Source organism: Thunnus thynnus, chromosome 17, assembly GCF_963924715.1.
Source record: "Thunnus thynnus chromosome 17, fThuThy2.1, whole genome shotgun sequence".
In the NCBI taxonomy this organism is placed as follows: Eukaryota; Metazoa; Chordata; class Actinopteri; order Scombriformes; family Scombridae; genus Thunnus; species Thunnus thynnus.
Genome location: NC_089533.1, coordinates 11,121,819 through 11,139,975, shown reverse-complemented (window position 1 = coordinate 11,139,975; position 18,157 = coordinate 11,121,819). Strand labels below are relative to the sequence as shown.

The 18,157-nt window shown below is 39.9% G+C and overlaps 1 protein-coding gene across 2 annotated transcripts in view; it reads left to right on the top strand.

Annotated features, from left to right (window-relative positions):
• Positions 1-16,853, top strand: part of olfm2a (olfactomedin 2a) — a 51,832-nt gene extending 34,979 nt beyond the window's left edge. For both annotated transcript variants that reach the window (XM_067570826.1, XM_067570825.1), the window contains exons 3-6: positions 6,719-6,874; positions 8,638-8,857; positions 10,146-10,252; positions 15,867-16,853. In XM_067570826.1, coding sequence (XP_067426927.1) covers positions 6,719-6,874; positions 8,638-8,857; positions 10,146-10,252; positions 15,867-16,541 — 1,158 coding nt within the window. In that variant the 3' untranslated portion in view covers positions 16,542-16,853. The remainder of the gene's footprint in view (positions 1-6,718; positions 6,875-8,637; positions 8,858-10,145; positions 10,253-15,866) is intronic.
• Positions 16,854-18,157: the final 1,304 nt, after the last annotated feature.

Sequence of the window (18,157 nt, the reverse complement as noted above, 5' to 3'; positions counted from 1 at the left end):
CAGACTGCCGTGCACGTTGAAAATGATGCTAAAGGGGTACCCAGGGTGTTAAAAAGTGACGCCAAGGGGTCCTGACCAAGCTTCAGTAGGTGATGAATTAGGAATGAGAACAGGCTGGACGGACAAGCATATAAATGTAATATCATTGAAAAACATGCACACACACAAAACCCTCAAGCATGCTACACTGTTGCAGCAACCAGACAATAAATCTGTGTATTATTTACATGAAGTAAAGTGTTATTGACCTACAGTGCAGTGTAAGCAAATGTAATTTCCTGCACGCACACACACACACACACACACACAGATCAGGGGTGAAAGAGGACTTCTGCTCACAAGTGATCCACAGCTGCTTTGTGACTCTCAAGATGTGTAACTGCACGATGGGTGGTTTACAGGCAGCATCTCTCCGTTCTTATCCACCTGTCTCTTACAAACTAAATGATAGAAACTTGAGATATAATGTTAAATAACTTTCATTTGCCTGAAGCTGTTGTTCTCACCTCTGCAACACATTGACAGCAGAGTTGTTTTTAGAGGACACTCAAAAACCAGCAAATGAGTGAATAAGAGTGGATCTGAAGTGCAGGTGACAGTCTGGGAACAGAGAAGGAGAAAAGAGCAGGTAAAACAGGAGGGGCTGACATTGACGTGGTCTTGTGAGGAGAGATGGTGGTAAATTGAGATGCTGAATAGGCTCTGAGGCCCTGATGGATCAATGAGACACCTGAATTCACATATTGCATCCATTCTCATTGCAGTTTGGCTTTTCCCCTGACAGTTTCTGTCTGCTGCTGTTCATACAGACAAAATCCACACTCATACACGCTTTAGAAGAAGCGTAATCCAACAAAGAAGGCATATTCTGGTAGAGAAAGAGAGTTTGAAAGAGATATTCAGAGAAAGTGGTTGTGCTCACCTTCAGTAGGTACTGTGTGTGTGTGTGTGTCTATATGCACTGTCTGTCTTTATAAGAATTTGTGTGTATATGTGTAAAGAATACTGTGTCTGCATGTTTTTAAGCACACAGACTCCAAAATACAGCACATACTGTACAGTGTGTTACATGTTTATGAGGGATATGTTTTGTGTTTATTTTCCAGTTATTGTTAGTGCTGCTAATATAGCTCATAGGGAGTAAGGTTGTAGATTAAATGAAAGTTGAAGTCCACCAATCTGCATGTGGTGTCCTCATTTCCAGATAAATACGAAAACCGAAACATCTCCTGTCCAATATATTTTTGGCTCATTTGTATTCAAATATATGTCTGGAAATGTATTAATGTTTATTTTGACAAGTAAAAACTGATAACTGATTTTTAAAAATCTATAACACAAAAATCTACATGGAAATTAGATTTTAAAAATACATTTTGCAGGGCAGTGTAGCCATTAATTGTTTTTTAACATATTTTGAGGCAGCTGCTCATTTGTATTTTTCTGCCCATTTTTCTCCTCACCTTCTGTTACCAGCAAGATTTTCTGAGCTGTCGACATTGCCACAGGATCTTGTTTACTATAACTGTTGTGAACAGTGTCTTTTTGCTAAGAGAAAACTACTTTGGGTGAAGATATACAATACAGGTGAAAATCATGTTAAACCTGAGTTCTTCTTTTTTAAAGATGTGGGTATTTTTCAGTGAAAATCAGTAAAACCTGACGATGATGAGCCCTAACTATAGAGCTATCTATTAAAATTTGCTGCTTTTGTGAAGCTTACAATTTTAACTATTTAAGTCGATGTCAGAAAGGTATAGATTCAAAGTGCTAAATTTTGAGGCAGCAGTTTTTGTTGTTGCAGTGTTTTGCATGTCACCCCTTACACTAAAACAATATCACTAAATAAGGCTTCAGAAGTTACCACACAATGAAATCATAACCGCTCTGATACTGTCTCAACAGAGAAGAAATATTTTGCAAACATATTATCTATTTCAGGACTGTATTGGATTGGTGTGTGGGTGTTCATGTTATCTTGTCTACCCTCTGTACATGTACACTGCTTGTAAGACACCAGTTTTCAGAGCCAAGCGTTTCTGTCTAATACAGTCGACAGCCCAGCCTAATGAGGACACCTGAGGTCAGCACTATTTGAGCTGCACACAAGAGAAAGCCACAAGTTAAATGACTTTGTGTGAGCCTGTGTGTGTGTGTGAGCACATAATAGCATTATGCCCACTAAGACTTCTTTATTTGACTCTAGAACATGTGGAGGAATTATTTGAGCGGACCAGAGCCACAATTAAAAATTTTATGAGTCAGCCAGAGCTCATTTAATAATTATATAGAAATAAATTATCAGGGGAGCTAAACACAGTGCTACAATGTAGAATAATAACACAAAACTGACATGACCCCTTCCTTGGAGAACAATTAATGGTATCCTCAACAAAATAAATAAATAGAAGCAGTTAACTAATGAATTTAAGGTTGATGAGATCTTATCACTGATCCACAATTAATTGCCAATAATTTTACTGGCTTGTTCTCAGAAGTTGGTCCAACTCTGGCCTCCAAGATTTCAACTAGCAACCGTAGTCTTCTTCAGTTTATGAACTTTCCAATCAAAAAGTCAATCAATCTAAAAGATATTTCTCCAGGTTATGATAGCACTGACAGTAAACTACTGATATCCATCCATGAGTACATTGTGAAACCTCTGTCTCACATTTTCAATCTTTCATTGGGAAAGGGAATTGTTCCTCTTGAACTAGAAATAGATTATTCCTTTTTATAAAGATGATGACCCAGCTGTCTTCAACCATCATAGACCCATCTCCATCCTGCCTACTATTTCAAAAGTACTTGAAAAGCTCATCTATCAAAGATTAATCAAACATCTTAATAAGTACAATATTATATATAAACATCAGTATGGGTTTAGAAAGAGACATTCAATATGTATTGCGCTTACACACCTAATTAATGAAATATACAAAGCTAGAGATAGAAAGGAAAACACTTTAGGTATTTTTTAGACTTATCTAAGGCATTTGACACAGTCAATCACCATATTCTTCTTTAGAAGCTTTCACATCTTTGAGTAAAAAACACTGTACTGCTCTGGTTCACCAGTTACCCTAAAAGACAGACAGCAGTTTTTATCCTATAATAAAATCAATTCTCCTTTTCTTCCCATATTCGGCGGTATACCACAAGGCTCAATTCTTGGGCCCTTGTTCTTTTTGATATATATTAATGACTTCTGCAATGTCTCAGACAAGGTGTCTAAAATTGTATTTGCAGATGACACAAGTGTCTTCTATTCACATAAAGATCCTGACACCATCATTAAGGTTTTAAATGAAGAACTTAGTAAGCTGTCTATTTGGTTTAAGTCTAACAAACTATCACTTTAGGTTGAAAAAGAAGCTTCATCTATTTTGGTCTTAAATCAGGGATTTTTAATTCATCGTGTAAAATTGTAATCAATGACATCAACATAACTAATGTGCGTTCTACATGATTCCTTGGCAATCATGAAGAGTACTAGGCAAAAGCCATCACTTGATCAATACTGAGGTAGCCACCATGTTATATTATTCTATGGTTTATCCATATATTAATTATTGTAATATAGCTTGGGCTAGTACTCATCAAACTTGAGCCCATATACTGTCTTCAGAAATGAGCTTTAAAAATAATAGGTTGTGTACATTGAAGAAATTCCTCTCAGCTTGTATTTCTTCATTTAGGTGTCCTCGGTGTTTATCAAGTGAACCTTCTCCAGATTGGTAAATTTGTTCATAGTTCCTTAAAAAGTAAAACATATTTGCATACAACTATCAATTCTATAATTACTCCACACATACCTCTTGTCTCCTTAGACCCCACCATACCTGTACTTCCCAATCTCAGTTTAGTATATTCCACCAAGGGTCCAAAATATGGAATTCTCTGCCATTACATTTTTAAAATTTGTCTTCACAGCAGTTCAAAAGAGCCTTGAAATCACTACTCTTAATCAACCAATATTTTCCATATGGGCTGCCTATAAAAGTTGGGTCCAACCAATATTTTCCTTGTCATACAAGTCCAAAGGCCTATTATGAATATGTTTTTTTCTTTTCATTATTTGTGTTTATATTTTTCTTTATCTTTCTTGTCTTATGAAAACTCTAAGTCATATCTGTTAATGATAGTGCTTCTATATACGTGCATGTATTATGAATTAGTATTCTTGATATGAGTGTGTGTGTGTGTGTGTGTATGTGTGTGTGTCATATGACTATGACTGATTCATTGTACTTGTGTAATAGATGGGTGTTTATGGAAAATATTTTTGTTAAGTGCTATGCTAACTACGTCTCTGTTTTTACTATGTATGTATGCACTTATTAATAGATACAATCAAATTGTGTATTCTACATCACTGTAATTATTTCCTGTAATATGTTGCCTGGAGAATGCCACTTTTCAACCCCCTGGAGGGTTTTTAAGCAATATTCTTTCACATTCCCTTGCAAATTATATATTATATCTTTTTTTTAAAATTTTATATGTGTAAATAAAGAAACAAAATGAAACAAAGGCTCTCCCTCACACAGAAAGTCAAAACTGCCATCTGTTCAAAGAATCTAAAGTAGCCCTGTGCAAAAAACCTCTATTCATCTTTCTGCGAAGCCCAACAAAATGCCATCCAAAGCAGAACTGACCCCAAAGGTGGTGTGAGATTGCTCACTATGCAGACTTTTGAACACCTCATCCCCCTTTGACCTCTCTGTGCAACTGACTGAGTTGAGATGAGATAAAATTAGATGGGAGGGCACAGTCAGGCATGTGCATGTAAAAGCATGCATACACACAAACACACTTTTCAGATTCGGGACACAGTGAGTCATTACAGTGGACATGAGGCAGACACAACTGCGCCTGATTGGATTCTGATGAGTGTGAGGGTGTGGAGCATTTTATGTGGCCAGAAGAAAGCGTGAAATGACTTGTGTGTGTGTATGTGTGTATGTGGATCAGTTACCATAGCTCAGAGGATGGAAGATCCCAACTGCCATCACAGCCCAGGAGGACGGTGACAGTGCATTTGTTTAGCATCCAGGCTGGTGAAAATTTTTCACTCTTTCTCATTCCTCCAACTATTCCATCTGTACTGGTGTCTAATATGTTTTATTTGGAGAAGAAATTTTTTTCTGACCAAATATTCCCCGGCCAGTTCATGAGGCACGTGGGAGAAGAGTTGGGTGTAGAAAACAGTAGGCTGGACACAAAGTAATTGAGTGGGCTGCCAGAGAGTAGGCAAGCTAAGCATTTGGTGCAAAACAGACTTCATGCCAAATGCTGACCTTTGAAAGTTGGGACCGTTTTTGTTTTTGTTAGGAGTGATTTGAATAAATATCTTCTGTGTGCTTGGAGTTTCAGTCGCGCGTGTCTGTGTGGGTGGGTGTCTGTTTGTGTGGATAGTTGGACATATGTACGTGTGCGTCTCCTACATGCACCACAGACCTGAAACATTTGTCAATGTTATGATGATTTCTGGCCAGTTCAGTGCAACGTGCAGGAGATGTGGGGGTGTATGAAACAGTAGGCTGGTTATGCAGCAATAGAGTGGGCTGTCAAAGAGTGAGCAAGCTGAGTACTTAGTAAAAATTAAACATAGTGCAAAGCTGAGTCCTTTGAGAATTGAGATTCAATAAACATCAACTTGACAGCATTTATGCTCTTCTATGAGATTTATTCTGTTTGCATTACATTTTGTATGTATCCATTAACTTGTGTGCACTGTCATAATGGCACTAGGCACTCTACACTTCTGTTTTGTGGAAAAAAGGATAGTTATATGCTGACTGTCCATCTAAGTGGAACCTGATGACTTCTATTGTGTATTTTTATGTATTACCTCGGTAGATTCTGAACAACTATGTTGCTTTTTAAACATACCAACCCTTCTTGTTTACTCTAATTATTTTTTCCTTCTTCTTTGCTTTGTTTTTATCGTTGTCTGTTTGCTTTCTGTTCTGTGTACATTTTATATTTTATTTTAAGTGTGTTTTATATGACTCATACATGTCTTCCATAGTATACAGCACATACTGACCAAGACATCCACACATGTGGGCATCTGAGAGTTTTCAATATACCAGACCGGCATTTGTGGAAAACCAAAACGAACATTGGAAGTCTGGGAGGCTCCAGTCAGCTTCTAACCTTGGACCCTCTTTTTGTGAGGTCACAGCACTGATCCATTGATCAGCTCCATTGATCCATGGAGTGGACACTGAATGAGATGTGACAAGTTGTCTTTCATTATAGCATAGAACTGAAGATGCCAAGCAAAGGCTGCAACTAAAAATCATTTTCATTATTGATGAATCAACTGATTTTCTCAATTGATCAATTAATTGTTTGTGGACTGTAAGCAAATAGAAAGAGATGCCCATTTCTCAAAGTCCAAGAGGATGTCGTGTTTTGTTTTTCACTTTTTTGAGTATTTTTGTCTCTTACTGAAACAGTTTATTGATCAAATAGTTGAAGATTACTTTTCTGTCAACTGACTAATCGATTAATCGACGAATCATTTCAGCTCTAGTGGCAAGCTAGAGCTGCATGATGAGGAATGGATGATTGTGAAAAATCTATTTCTTTAAGATTAACATTTACAAACTGAATTCTTGTGTGCCCATGTGTGTGTGTGTGTGTGTGTGTGTGTCTCCTGGGGATTCGGTGGTGTCTGTATGTGTCTGTGTGTGTGTGTGTGTCACAGGTTCAGAACATTAGCCAGTCAATGGAGGTGCTGGACCTGCGGACGTACAGAGATCTACAGTACGTAAGGAACACTGAGGGTCTCATGAAAGTGGTGGATGGAAAGCTGAAGGTGGCCTCTGAAAATCCCCGCAGTCTCAATCCAAAGGGCTTTCAGGTAATTGGCCGTCTGTCACTTCCAGTATAGTGCGTATGTGTGTTATTGTCAAGTGAATTCAGATACTATTAGATGTTGCACTGCGCTCCATGGGTACACAAACTTTGCCAGATTCATTCCAATTTCATTTGTTCTTGACAGACGACACAATTCTGTATGATTCTCGATAGTCTGCTGCATATGCACACAAATTTAATTCCAAACCTTTCTCTGAGTCACTAAGTCATGTGCAGAGGAAATTTGAGCAAATTCACATGCTCCTGAATTATTAAACTCCTGGACCTAGATGAAGAGTGATTTTTCTGTATTCCTCTCTTTATTTCCTTACCTCTCTCTCTCTCTCTCTCTCTTCACTCAGGCCCTCATCCAATATACTTAACATTCTGGTGTCTGCTCTTAGATAACAGGCACATATATTCACATTTATCTCTACCTTATCTCTCTACAAGCTATGGCTCAGCTGCCATTATCAGTGGGCCTTTTTGTCTTCCTGTCAGCTGGCTGTCTTGCCCAGGCTTTCTCCACATTTCTCACACTCTTACAGATATTAGATGGACCATAAAATAGTTTGATTAAAAGATGCCTTGATAAATGTTAAGTGTGCTTTACCATTGGGACCTTGCCTCAGCACAGGGACAAGCATGAATGGCTGTGCTTCGCTTTCAGTGTGTTTTATGAAAGCCATTCCAATGGAGGTAATGAAGATGTTTGTGAAATTAGCCAATTCATCAGTAAAGCCTGAGATGACAAAACATATGCAGAATGGTAAGCATTACATCCCAGAACTTGTCTGAATGCAAATCTACAATCCAATAAAAAAAAGTCTTTAAAAGAAAGCTGGATTTGACCAGAGCAGGTTGGCTGATGAATGCGTGCAGCTCAAAGTTGCCGATGGCAGAGCATGGGAGATTAACGACACTGAATTTTCGTGGCTTGAAAAGGAGAAAATGAGATTTATGATGTGGCGCCACAGGGCTGAGAGCTGCTCCATCACTAGATTTACGATAAACCTTAACAAGGAGGAAACAGCCCCTCCTGTGGCGGCCACACTTTATTGATACACCTATTTCTCTCTTAAGCTTTCTACCTTCCAAGCAGGCAGCCTGGCTTTCCTGCTGCTTCCTGCACCCCTACCTAAGGACACATTGTTCTTTTCATTTTTAAATACCTGATGAGTCACAGACCAAATTTACACACAGCGGGACCATGCTACTTACTGTAGGTGAAAATGTAATCACCTGAAACAGCTCAGACAAACAAGCGTGCATTTGGATGAATTTGAAATGTAAATTCAGTGGCTTTCTATTCCACACATAGCATCAATGTGCATAAGAAAAAAAAAAACAAACAATTGACAGTAGCTTTGCTTTATGCTTAATTGAGGAAGTGATGTACACAGTCATTTATAATAAAGCCCAGGAAGGAAAATCCAATTTCATGTGTATACCAGAAGTCAGGAATATACTTAATCGCAGTGCATTATACTTTGCTGCAGTTCTACTGTGAGTCACATGATAGATTCACGTGCTATTAGGGTCAAACAGATGAACCAGCATCCATCTACGATATGAGCTCCTGATTGAGAGATGAGCTATGAATTAGAAGCAACAGTTGAAGATTGAAGGTGTAGTTGCTCTGCACACAATCCCCTGTACTGACTAGCATGGTCGACCTCATTCCCTGTCTTCTTTATTCTCCCAGGATTTAATCTTCTCGACTCCCTTTGCTTTTCCGTGTCTCTTTCTCTGCGATGACTATCTTAGGAGTTGAAAGACAAGGTGACCCAGCTGCTCCCCCTGCTGCCGGTGCTGGAACAGTACAAAGCCGATGCCAAGATGATCCTGCGTCTACGAGAGGAGGTGAGGAATCTGTCCTTGGTGCTGATGGCCATCCAAGAAGAGATGGGGGCTTACGATTATGAGGAACTGCGCCAGAGAGTCCTGCTGCTGGAGACCAGGCTCCACTCCTGCATGCAGAAACTAGGTATAAAATATATGCAAATGGTTATGGGTGGGTGTGTGGGTGGTCATTGAATGTTTAATCTGAAATTCGTTGTCAAATATCATTACAGCACTTAGCCAATTAGAGGTTTAACCACAACAATGCAGAAATAAATTATTGACTAAATTAAGATCACTGATGGTCAAAGTTCTGGTGTACATTGTCAACATTTCCACTTTGCTCAGTGCTTGAATTATCTGCATAACTTAAGAAAAATTGGCCTAGAAAGCCTGAATGAATAATTGATTGTGCTCTCGTGTAATGTGTTAGGTTAAACTGATGATTTTACAAAATCCCTCATACATAAACCAATGACTTAACAGAAAAAGACTGCAGTTATGAATGTAGCCTTTAGGTCATTAGTGTCTTCTTACTGTCTTCCATTGGGTTTGAGCAAAGGACCACTACATAGATTATATATATATACTTTCTCATTCAAGGGAATGGGAAGGTGTATATACTGTATATTTCCAGATAGCTTCTACAAATTGTTGTAAAAAAAATGTACAGAATAAAATACACATTAGTGGCAATATCGTTCAATGAATAGTTTAATCAATTTTTCTGTATCACATATTAAAATGCAATACAATGTGCTTAGTGAAGAGCCACAATTGAAAACAGAAAGAACAAAGGTCATTGTACAAAACACTCATCTAGTCATAGGAAATACTGTATGTAATAAAAGCTCTTTATATTTTTTTGGTGTTCATTTGTATTAGCTCTTAATGATGAGGCTTCTCAAAACTTTTGCTGCTTAAAATAGTTGAAAGCTAAATCAAAATCATTTTCAGGGATATGAAATGATTCTGATCCAATGCTATCAAACCCCAAACATGCTTTATCTCCCTCTGACTTGTAGTGGATACAATTACACCTTTTGCACCCCTGGTAAAATTGCAAATGGTGGCATTCATCAATAAACCCATCTACATCCTTTTTGCAATATTTATGACTGTGGTCATGCTAAAATCTCCCAGTTTTAGGAATATACTGTATATGTGAGTGTCATCTGAAGTGAAAAGATTATATAATTTTTACAGATAATGTTAAATGGAAACCTTAAATTGCAAAAAAAATGAATATATATGGGGCTTAAAACCAAGCCTAGTGGAACACCATGTTTCAGATGAGTAAGTGGACGTACCTAGCACAAAATATAGGATCCTAGTAAAATGACATTCTGTGTGTCAGTGTCACAGTGTGTATATGTTCATGTACACATGCATAAATCTGTATGCTTTCTTGCCTCTTTCTCGTTGACCTCTAGGCTGTGGGAAGCTCACTGGTGTCAGTAATCCCATCACAGTACGTGCATCAGGGTCAAGGTTCGGCTCCTGGATGACAGATACCATGATCCCCAGCTCAGACAACAGAGTAAGGCTCTTAATCCCTGCTACTCACTTTGTAGTCCAACAAACACAGAGGATAAAGTAGAACCAAAGTCATTGTCAAAAACAGGCCGAACTCTGTCAGTTGCTCAGTGGAAAAATATCCCTCACAGAAACACTGTCATGATACTTCAGTGACTGATTCACTGTTTTGCCTGAGTAGGACTTCTTCTGAGCTCTGGAGGAGGAGAGAAAGAGAGAGAGAAATGAGATGCAAAACTGAGTCACTGATGGATAGCATCTCTTTCCCTCCTCCCTGTCTCCTTCTGTCACTGCAACTCCAGCTGATTAATCACTTCATCATCAGTGGAGAAATGAATGAGTTGTTTGGGCAAAAGTTTTCTAAATCACCTAGGTAATTACCAGGAGTGTGCTGAGACGCTCTGGACGCAGATGATATAGTAATGGCTTCAGCTGATTAGAGATGACATGTCGTTTTGCATGGGTAGGCACATGGTAAAGAGCAGCGAAAAAGAGACACAAGGGATAAGAGAAGGAAGGGGGATTGGCAGAGCCTAGTGAATGGAGGGAGTGGTGGCAGTGGAATAGTTGATTATTAGCCATCTGAAGGGGAGAATGGAAACTGATGAAGTTTAAGAGGAAATATGAGAGTGGCCTTTTTCATCTCCACCCTGAATCATAGCAGGCTAAATAGATATTGTCGACAGAAAAGGTCATTTTCGTTGATTGAATGCCTTGATCTTTGTCTTTAATCACCTGACATGCTGAGATCACATTATAATCTAGATCAATAACTGATTGTATTAATAGCCAGATACATCAGCAATATTGTATAAACACCCGCACCAATCATGATAATCATATTTGGGAAACATTGTCGCTGAGGAGCCAAACAGCAAAACAGACCAGCAAAAAAAAAAAAGCTTGGTCTTAATGTGCTAAAGCATTGGCCTGGCTCAGCTCCTGCCTCCTGCTCAGCTCTAGGGACTCATTTAGCAAGCAGAGGAGAAACAATGCTTAATGCTCTATAATCTCCCCTTCTCCATAATTCAGCTCCTGTACCTCGCCACCCCAAGCTCCTCCTATACCCTTCCTCCTCCCCCACTGGAATTGTTATTGAAGAAAAGTGCCCATTTTACACCTGGGAAGGCGACGAGAACAGGAAAAGAGAGAAAGGGGAGAAAAACGATGGGTGGAGCATTAGAAGAATGAGAGCTACATTTTAGCAAAGCCCTCCTTGATATGTTAAGGACAAAATAAATATCTAAGCCAACTGCAGTTTAATTGAATCAATTAAACGCTGAACTGTGCCTCGGCAGACACACTGAGGGAATGAGATGGGAGATGCAGCCAGAGAGAGGCCATGTCAGTGGAGTGATCCGCTGAGAGTGCTTGAGGAAAAAAGATAGAGCTGCTAAATGGATTTATTTTCTGTAAATGTGGACTGGAAAGGGCAAGGAGCACAAGCAGTGGTTGACTGCAAAGCACAGGCAACATCTTCACTCCCACGCGCAGCAGAGATCAATAGTTCTGCACACACAGTCAAGTATGCACAACTGCATAAAGGCATACATTCAAACAAAGAGATATTCACCACATATCCACAGCATGCTTACTTTACTCAGGGCATCGCCACCGGCTATAATGAAACATCACTCACAATATTCTCATACTGTATATTTATAACACAACAATATTCTTCCATAACTTCTAGATCTCATTATCTCTTTTAGTTTTGTACTCTCTTCAAAATTGGGATTTGTCGTGGCAATTTTGCAATTCCACTCTGACAGCCCCTTTAACTAATCCCACATCACACTTATCTTCAGCCCTTATCTTTTGTGGCACTTTTGCATCTCTGGTGAGTCAATGTCTAACTAAGAAAAATTTCCCCAACCCTTTCGTTTAAATTCAGCAGTTTGTGCTGAATGCACAGTTCGTTTTCCCACAAAAGTGCTCTTAAATGGCTTTCTGCATGTTTTCAATCGAGATGAATATTGAATTCCTTCTCCCTTATCCTCCCATGTACAATCTTGTGAACACCAAGCCACCCATGTTCCCAAATATTTCCATTGCACATTGTGTGCTCTAGCCAGGGACACGTGTGGTGATGAGTTATGTACATTAAAGAATTTGGCTATATGGGTGTTGGCACCACTGTAAATGCACACATTTTATCATTGTAATACATCTGATCTCTAGTCATTAAGTCACTTTCTTTCCCTTCCTGAAACCAGTGCTTCTCAAACTCTGTGTCTGCTCCTTCACTAACTGTGACTGTGCAGTGTGAATCAGATGCCTGTCTGTATGTGTGTGCTTTCTCAAGCAGATCTGATGTTATTTGCCTGGGACCCAAGGGTAATAGGTCCCATTGGTTCATGTACAGTGGCGTGCCATGCCCTAATTGAACATATTGACCTGGGAAGTCTGTACACTGTTCTTCCTCTGTACAATACGAGATCAACCCTAAAGCACACATTAGGTCTCAAGCTAACAGATTTACAGGGCAACATGTAGAAAAGGGGAAGGAATGTGTTTTTTCTTTTCTATCCCCATCTTCTGTGACTACAAATAGCGGCGTAGTGTATGATTCTTTTACTGTGGTGCCTGTTGCTCCCATAGTATGAATGTATCTACCATTCAGTTTTGGAGGATTCAGACATTCATCTTGCTTTATAACAGAAATTGGGCTACAATTTCAAAAGAGTCAACCAGAAATTTAATACTTTTGCCTGCTACCTTTAGAGTCATTTCAGGTAAAACTTCAAAACCACTTATTTTTGTCATTCTTCTTTGTATCTGTGTGTCGGTGTGTGCGTATGTGTGTGTGTGTGGTGTTAGGGGTGCATTCATCAGACTCTATAAGGTGTCAAACGATTCAGCCAACTAATGTCAAACGTCTCACTAGCACCTACTTAAGACGTCTACGATCTGAACAAACCTCTGAACGCATGGCAACAATTTACACAGACTCACAGTGGACACACAGACTTTACACACGTGTGATGTGATGGCGGTGGTCGTTCCATTTAGATGAGGCGTTCACACAAATTGACAGGGCACACGTGTGTAACGTATGCTACACCTGATTTAGTGCAACATACGCCACACCTACGTGTACATATAATCTCATATACACACATATGCCACATCAACACACTACACCATACAGTTTGATAACTAGGAATGCGTATAGGGATGCATTGTAAGTGAAGTGCATGTTTACCTTTGGTGTGCTGCAAATGCCTACATGCCTACACACCGACATTATATTTGGAAAATATAACATTATTATTATTTTTCGTCATCTTCTTTCATTTTAGGAATTGCAGCACATGCACTGGCCAGAAGAACTGTAGATTTAGTGATAATAACTATGATTCAGCTTGCTTGGATATTTTAAATGACAAACCAACACGAAACTTTGCACATTGTGAAGTTAGAAGGACCAGCAATATCTATAAATACCTTACTTTGATTTTACTGGGCATTTCAAGCAGAGGACGAGGGTGTACCACAGTATATAATATATAATGGACCTTTTTTTTCCTGACATTCTCAGTTTCTGCTCAGTATGGATGGAGTGATATTGGACAAGTGACAAGCGTCCCCTGTCTAAGCCTACACAATGTTGGTGTATCTGGTTGTTAATTCGTTCATCTATGCCTTCCAGGAAACAGTTCTTTAGTTGTTGTTCATATGGGCAGTCATCCAGTGAGTTAACTGGTGGCATCATATCACTGTTTTCTTTGAAGACTTCTTTCAATCTCACCAGATAATTGGACACTGTTTCACCAGGCCGTTGTTTACAGTATTTTATTGCTCCTCATCTCATGGTGATGGGGAAAGTTGTTTTAAGTCTGTCACAGAGTTCCTCCACATGTTAACAATACCCAGTCATAATGCATGTCTGTCTCTGGCCAGTTGTCTTGAACTCTGCCTCACCTCAGTTTTATGCAGTGTATTAGGAGATTTCTGATTTGTCTCGAACTGGGTCTGTACTGCTGTGCAACAGTACTTCAGCAACTGCAGCCCTTCCTCATGTGGCTAAATCTGGCAGTTCGTTGGCCACTGAGCACATCTCGCCTGGTGTCTAGGTTCTGTAGACATATATAAGTGCATCTTCTTCTGCTCTCAGGTTAGGCATCTCAATCATCGGAAGAGTAAGGACATCCTGTGATCTCGTTTTCTTGGCTATGGGACTGAATGTGTCAGACCCAAGGCTGCCTGGTAGGGCGGATGTGGCAGCGGCCTCATCCACATTCTGCTGATGTGAAGATGGAGCAGACACTTGGCTTGGCGTGTTGGGTCCCGTTGCGGCCATCTCCACCTGTACTGAGAACTCTGGGTATAGGTTGGGAGGGAGATTGATGTCAACATGGATAACAGGTGGTCGGGAGCTGGTGTCTCTAATGTGCAGCTGAGGCAGGGAGCAGATCCAGTTCTTTCTGTGAATGTGAGAGCTGAGGACATTGTTTAGTCCCCCCCCCCCCCCCCCCCCCCCCTTGCTCCCCTGTTCACCACTGTGCTGTCTGTTTCTTGTGTCTGGCTCAGTTTCCCACATCATAAATTTATCTTGTAGTCTCTGTGTGTGACCCACACTCAAAATACCATTTTCAAGAAAACCAAATTTTACTTTACCCACAAAGATAGCTGTTTACAGGAGTCATCACCATGTTTCTCACACATAATTTTTGCACATCCCATTAGATCAGACTTTTCACTCATAGGTTTGCTATGACTTCTTCCCATTTTGTTGTTATTTTGCAGTCACTCATTCACCTAGCAAAAAGAGATCTACTAGACCTGATATTCATTGATGTTATTCATTATTTCATTTAATGGGTTGTCACCCCTACGGAATGTCACTCTTTACCGTAAGGCACCTTTTGTAGCCTTCAATACTGTGTCTTCTTCTGAGGGGATGCCGTATTACACAGTCCCTCCCCCCATCACCCCAGCAATCTCTTCTCACCCCTGGAGTCGATTACGAGCCGTCCTCAGGAGAGATAGACACTCTGAATCTAGGGCGATTTTGAAACCCCTCACCAGCAGCATCCTGGACAAACCCCCAAATTGTCGTTGCAATTTTGCAATTCCACTCTGACAAAGAGGAACAAGACAAAAATCTCTTACAGTATTGTCACACTGTATTAATGCTCAGAGCATGGTACACAGCACAAAGTTAGTTTGCAGGATGTACATAGATAAAAAACTTTTCACACCTTTTATACCGTGGAACACTTCCCTCTTGTTAACACTGCTTCTTCCAGTAAACATCCTTATTTGGTTTTGTTCCCATCTAAGGTACTGTGGCAATCTTGCTACCTTCTGACACACCATTTTAACCTTGGCCCTCCTAAAAAGTTAACAGTGAACAAATTCTCTGCTCACACTCCCAAAGACCAAGACATCTTTGGTCATACACATTCCACGAACCTTTCTGTTACATTGATAGTACTTTAGTATGTAATCAGGATAAAGTTCTCTCAGTTAAAGGTTACATGGTTCAAGATTCAGAATGATTACATGTGCAGTAACTGTATTCATGGGCAATAAAGATATTCACTTATCTTAACTTAATTATATGCATAGTGTGTGTAATTTCCCTCACAGATTCCTTTTACTTCTCTTCACAGGTGTGGTCTATGGATGGTTACTTCAAGGGGCGTCGGGTCCTGGAATACCGCACCATGAATGACTTCATGAAGGGCCAGAACTTTGTGCAGCACTTGCTGCCCCACCCCTGGGCAGGCACTGGCCACGTGGTTTACAATGGTTCACTATTCTATAACAAGTACCAGAGCAACATCATCATCAAGTACCACTTTCGTTCTCGAAGTGTGCTGGTGCAGCGCAGCCTGAGTGGGGCTGGCTATAACAACACCTTTCCCTACTCCTGGGGTGGCTCCTCTGACATCGACCTGATGGCGGATGAGAATGGCCTTTGGGCTGTTTACACCACCATCCCCAATGCTGGAAACATTGTCATCAGCCGCCTGGAGCCCCAGAGTCTGGAAGTGCTGCAGACTTGGGACACAGGCTTCCCCAAGCGCAGTGCTGGAGAGTCTTTCATGATCTGCGGTACACTTTACGTCACCAACTCGCACCTGGCTGGAGCCAAGATCTACTTTGCCTACTACACCAACACATCAAGCTATGAGTACACAGACATCCCCTTCCACAATCAATACTCCCACATCTCCATGATGGACTACAATCCCAGGGAGAGGGTCCTGTACACCTGGAACAATGGACATCAGGTGCTCTACAATGTCACACTGTTCCAGGTTATTAAGACTTCTGGGGACTGAGAGACCTCAGACTAACCCACTCAAATACTGTAATGCTGTGATCATCGTTCGGGGAGGGACAAAGGAGCGGGGTGGAGGTGGGTACAGGTTGTGGGGTTTGTGGGTTGGGGGCTTCAGTGTACGGGCATAGGCTTGGACTTTTTTAAAGAATCTTCATAGAGTGCTATTATTCACATTCTGAAAAAACATTCCCGACTCCGAGGTCGGTAAAGATACAAAGACTGAGCGCTTCTCTTTTTTTTTCTTTCTGTGATGAGTAAGCATGGTTCTTTTTATTTGTGATGAGAAATAAATATCAATCTTTACCATTTATGACTTTGTATTTCATTGTCCCTTTCACTTCAAATAGACCTTCACTGTATTTTTGAAAGGTTGAACAACAAAGGAGAAACTCTTTGTGTGTCAAACATAGGAATTCTTTCAACGTGGGTGCTTCTTAAAAGGCACGAATAGATGTAACTTCTTTTTGTTATGATCAATGTTTCTTCTTTTTCTTCTGGGTTTTATGAACTCAGTTACTAGGATAATAACTACTATTGTGAATCTGTAATATGATACATATAATACACTAAAATGCTGATATTCAATGTTGTTGACTGACATATTCAGAAATGTATAGAGTGTGATTGGAATACAATTTAAGCTGTTTAGTCCAAATTCCTTCAAATTTTAAAATATTCTAGATACTGTACCACAATTTTAGAGAAATTAAAATCCTGAAATGATATTATCTATCTTGCTGATACTGAGTGGCTATTACCACCAGAGCCCACCAGTTGCCCAGCCCAGCAACTTTTCATTACATTTTTTCCATCTACAAAAGCCCCATTACACATAGGGTTCTGTGTAATAAAACAGCATGCTTCTCTATAATCAGACAGTGTTGAATTTAATACCAATCACTGCTAACATTTTATTTTTCCAAGGTGAATTGAATGTGAAAGCAAGACATCTGGTAAAAGGAGGAGGTGGTGTCGAGGAGGGTCGAGAAGTACAAACAGGGAAGGAGAGACAAAATGTAAAAGGAATTCTGAGAGCATTTACATTTGAGTTGAAAACATAGGCTTCAAGCACCAATGATGTCTACAGTTATTGTTGCTCGTCAAGCTCCAATCTGCTTTGATCTTGTTAGTCGCACGGCTCTTCATCCACAGTGTTTTCTGCAGAAATATTCAGACATAAGGCACACAGTGGGACACTGCTCACATGAAAGTCTCAGACTGTAGACCTTTCATTATATCTTATTTATTCTTTCCTATCTAAAATAATCCTGAAGCCACATAGGCATTCTCTGCTTTACAGGGGGCACTTTGGAAAAAAGAAAACAGCACACTCTGCTTTCCTTTTTATTCCTTTCATTTATAAGGCATGTGAGGGTACACCCATTCTTTGCAGAGGCTATGGTGGACACAGAAAACATTAAGTAAAGTGGGAGGTTCCATTTTTCTTTTCCTCCGTAACCATGGTGATCCTATTCATCTTAGATGACCTTTCTATCAATAAAGTGCTTTTGTGAAGAGAACCCTGATGAGTTCATACACAGTAGTGGCTGACATTTAAAGCACAATACAATACAGAGAATCCAACAGTATATGCTCGAGAGAGTGCAGTATAAA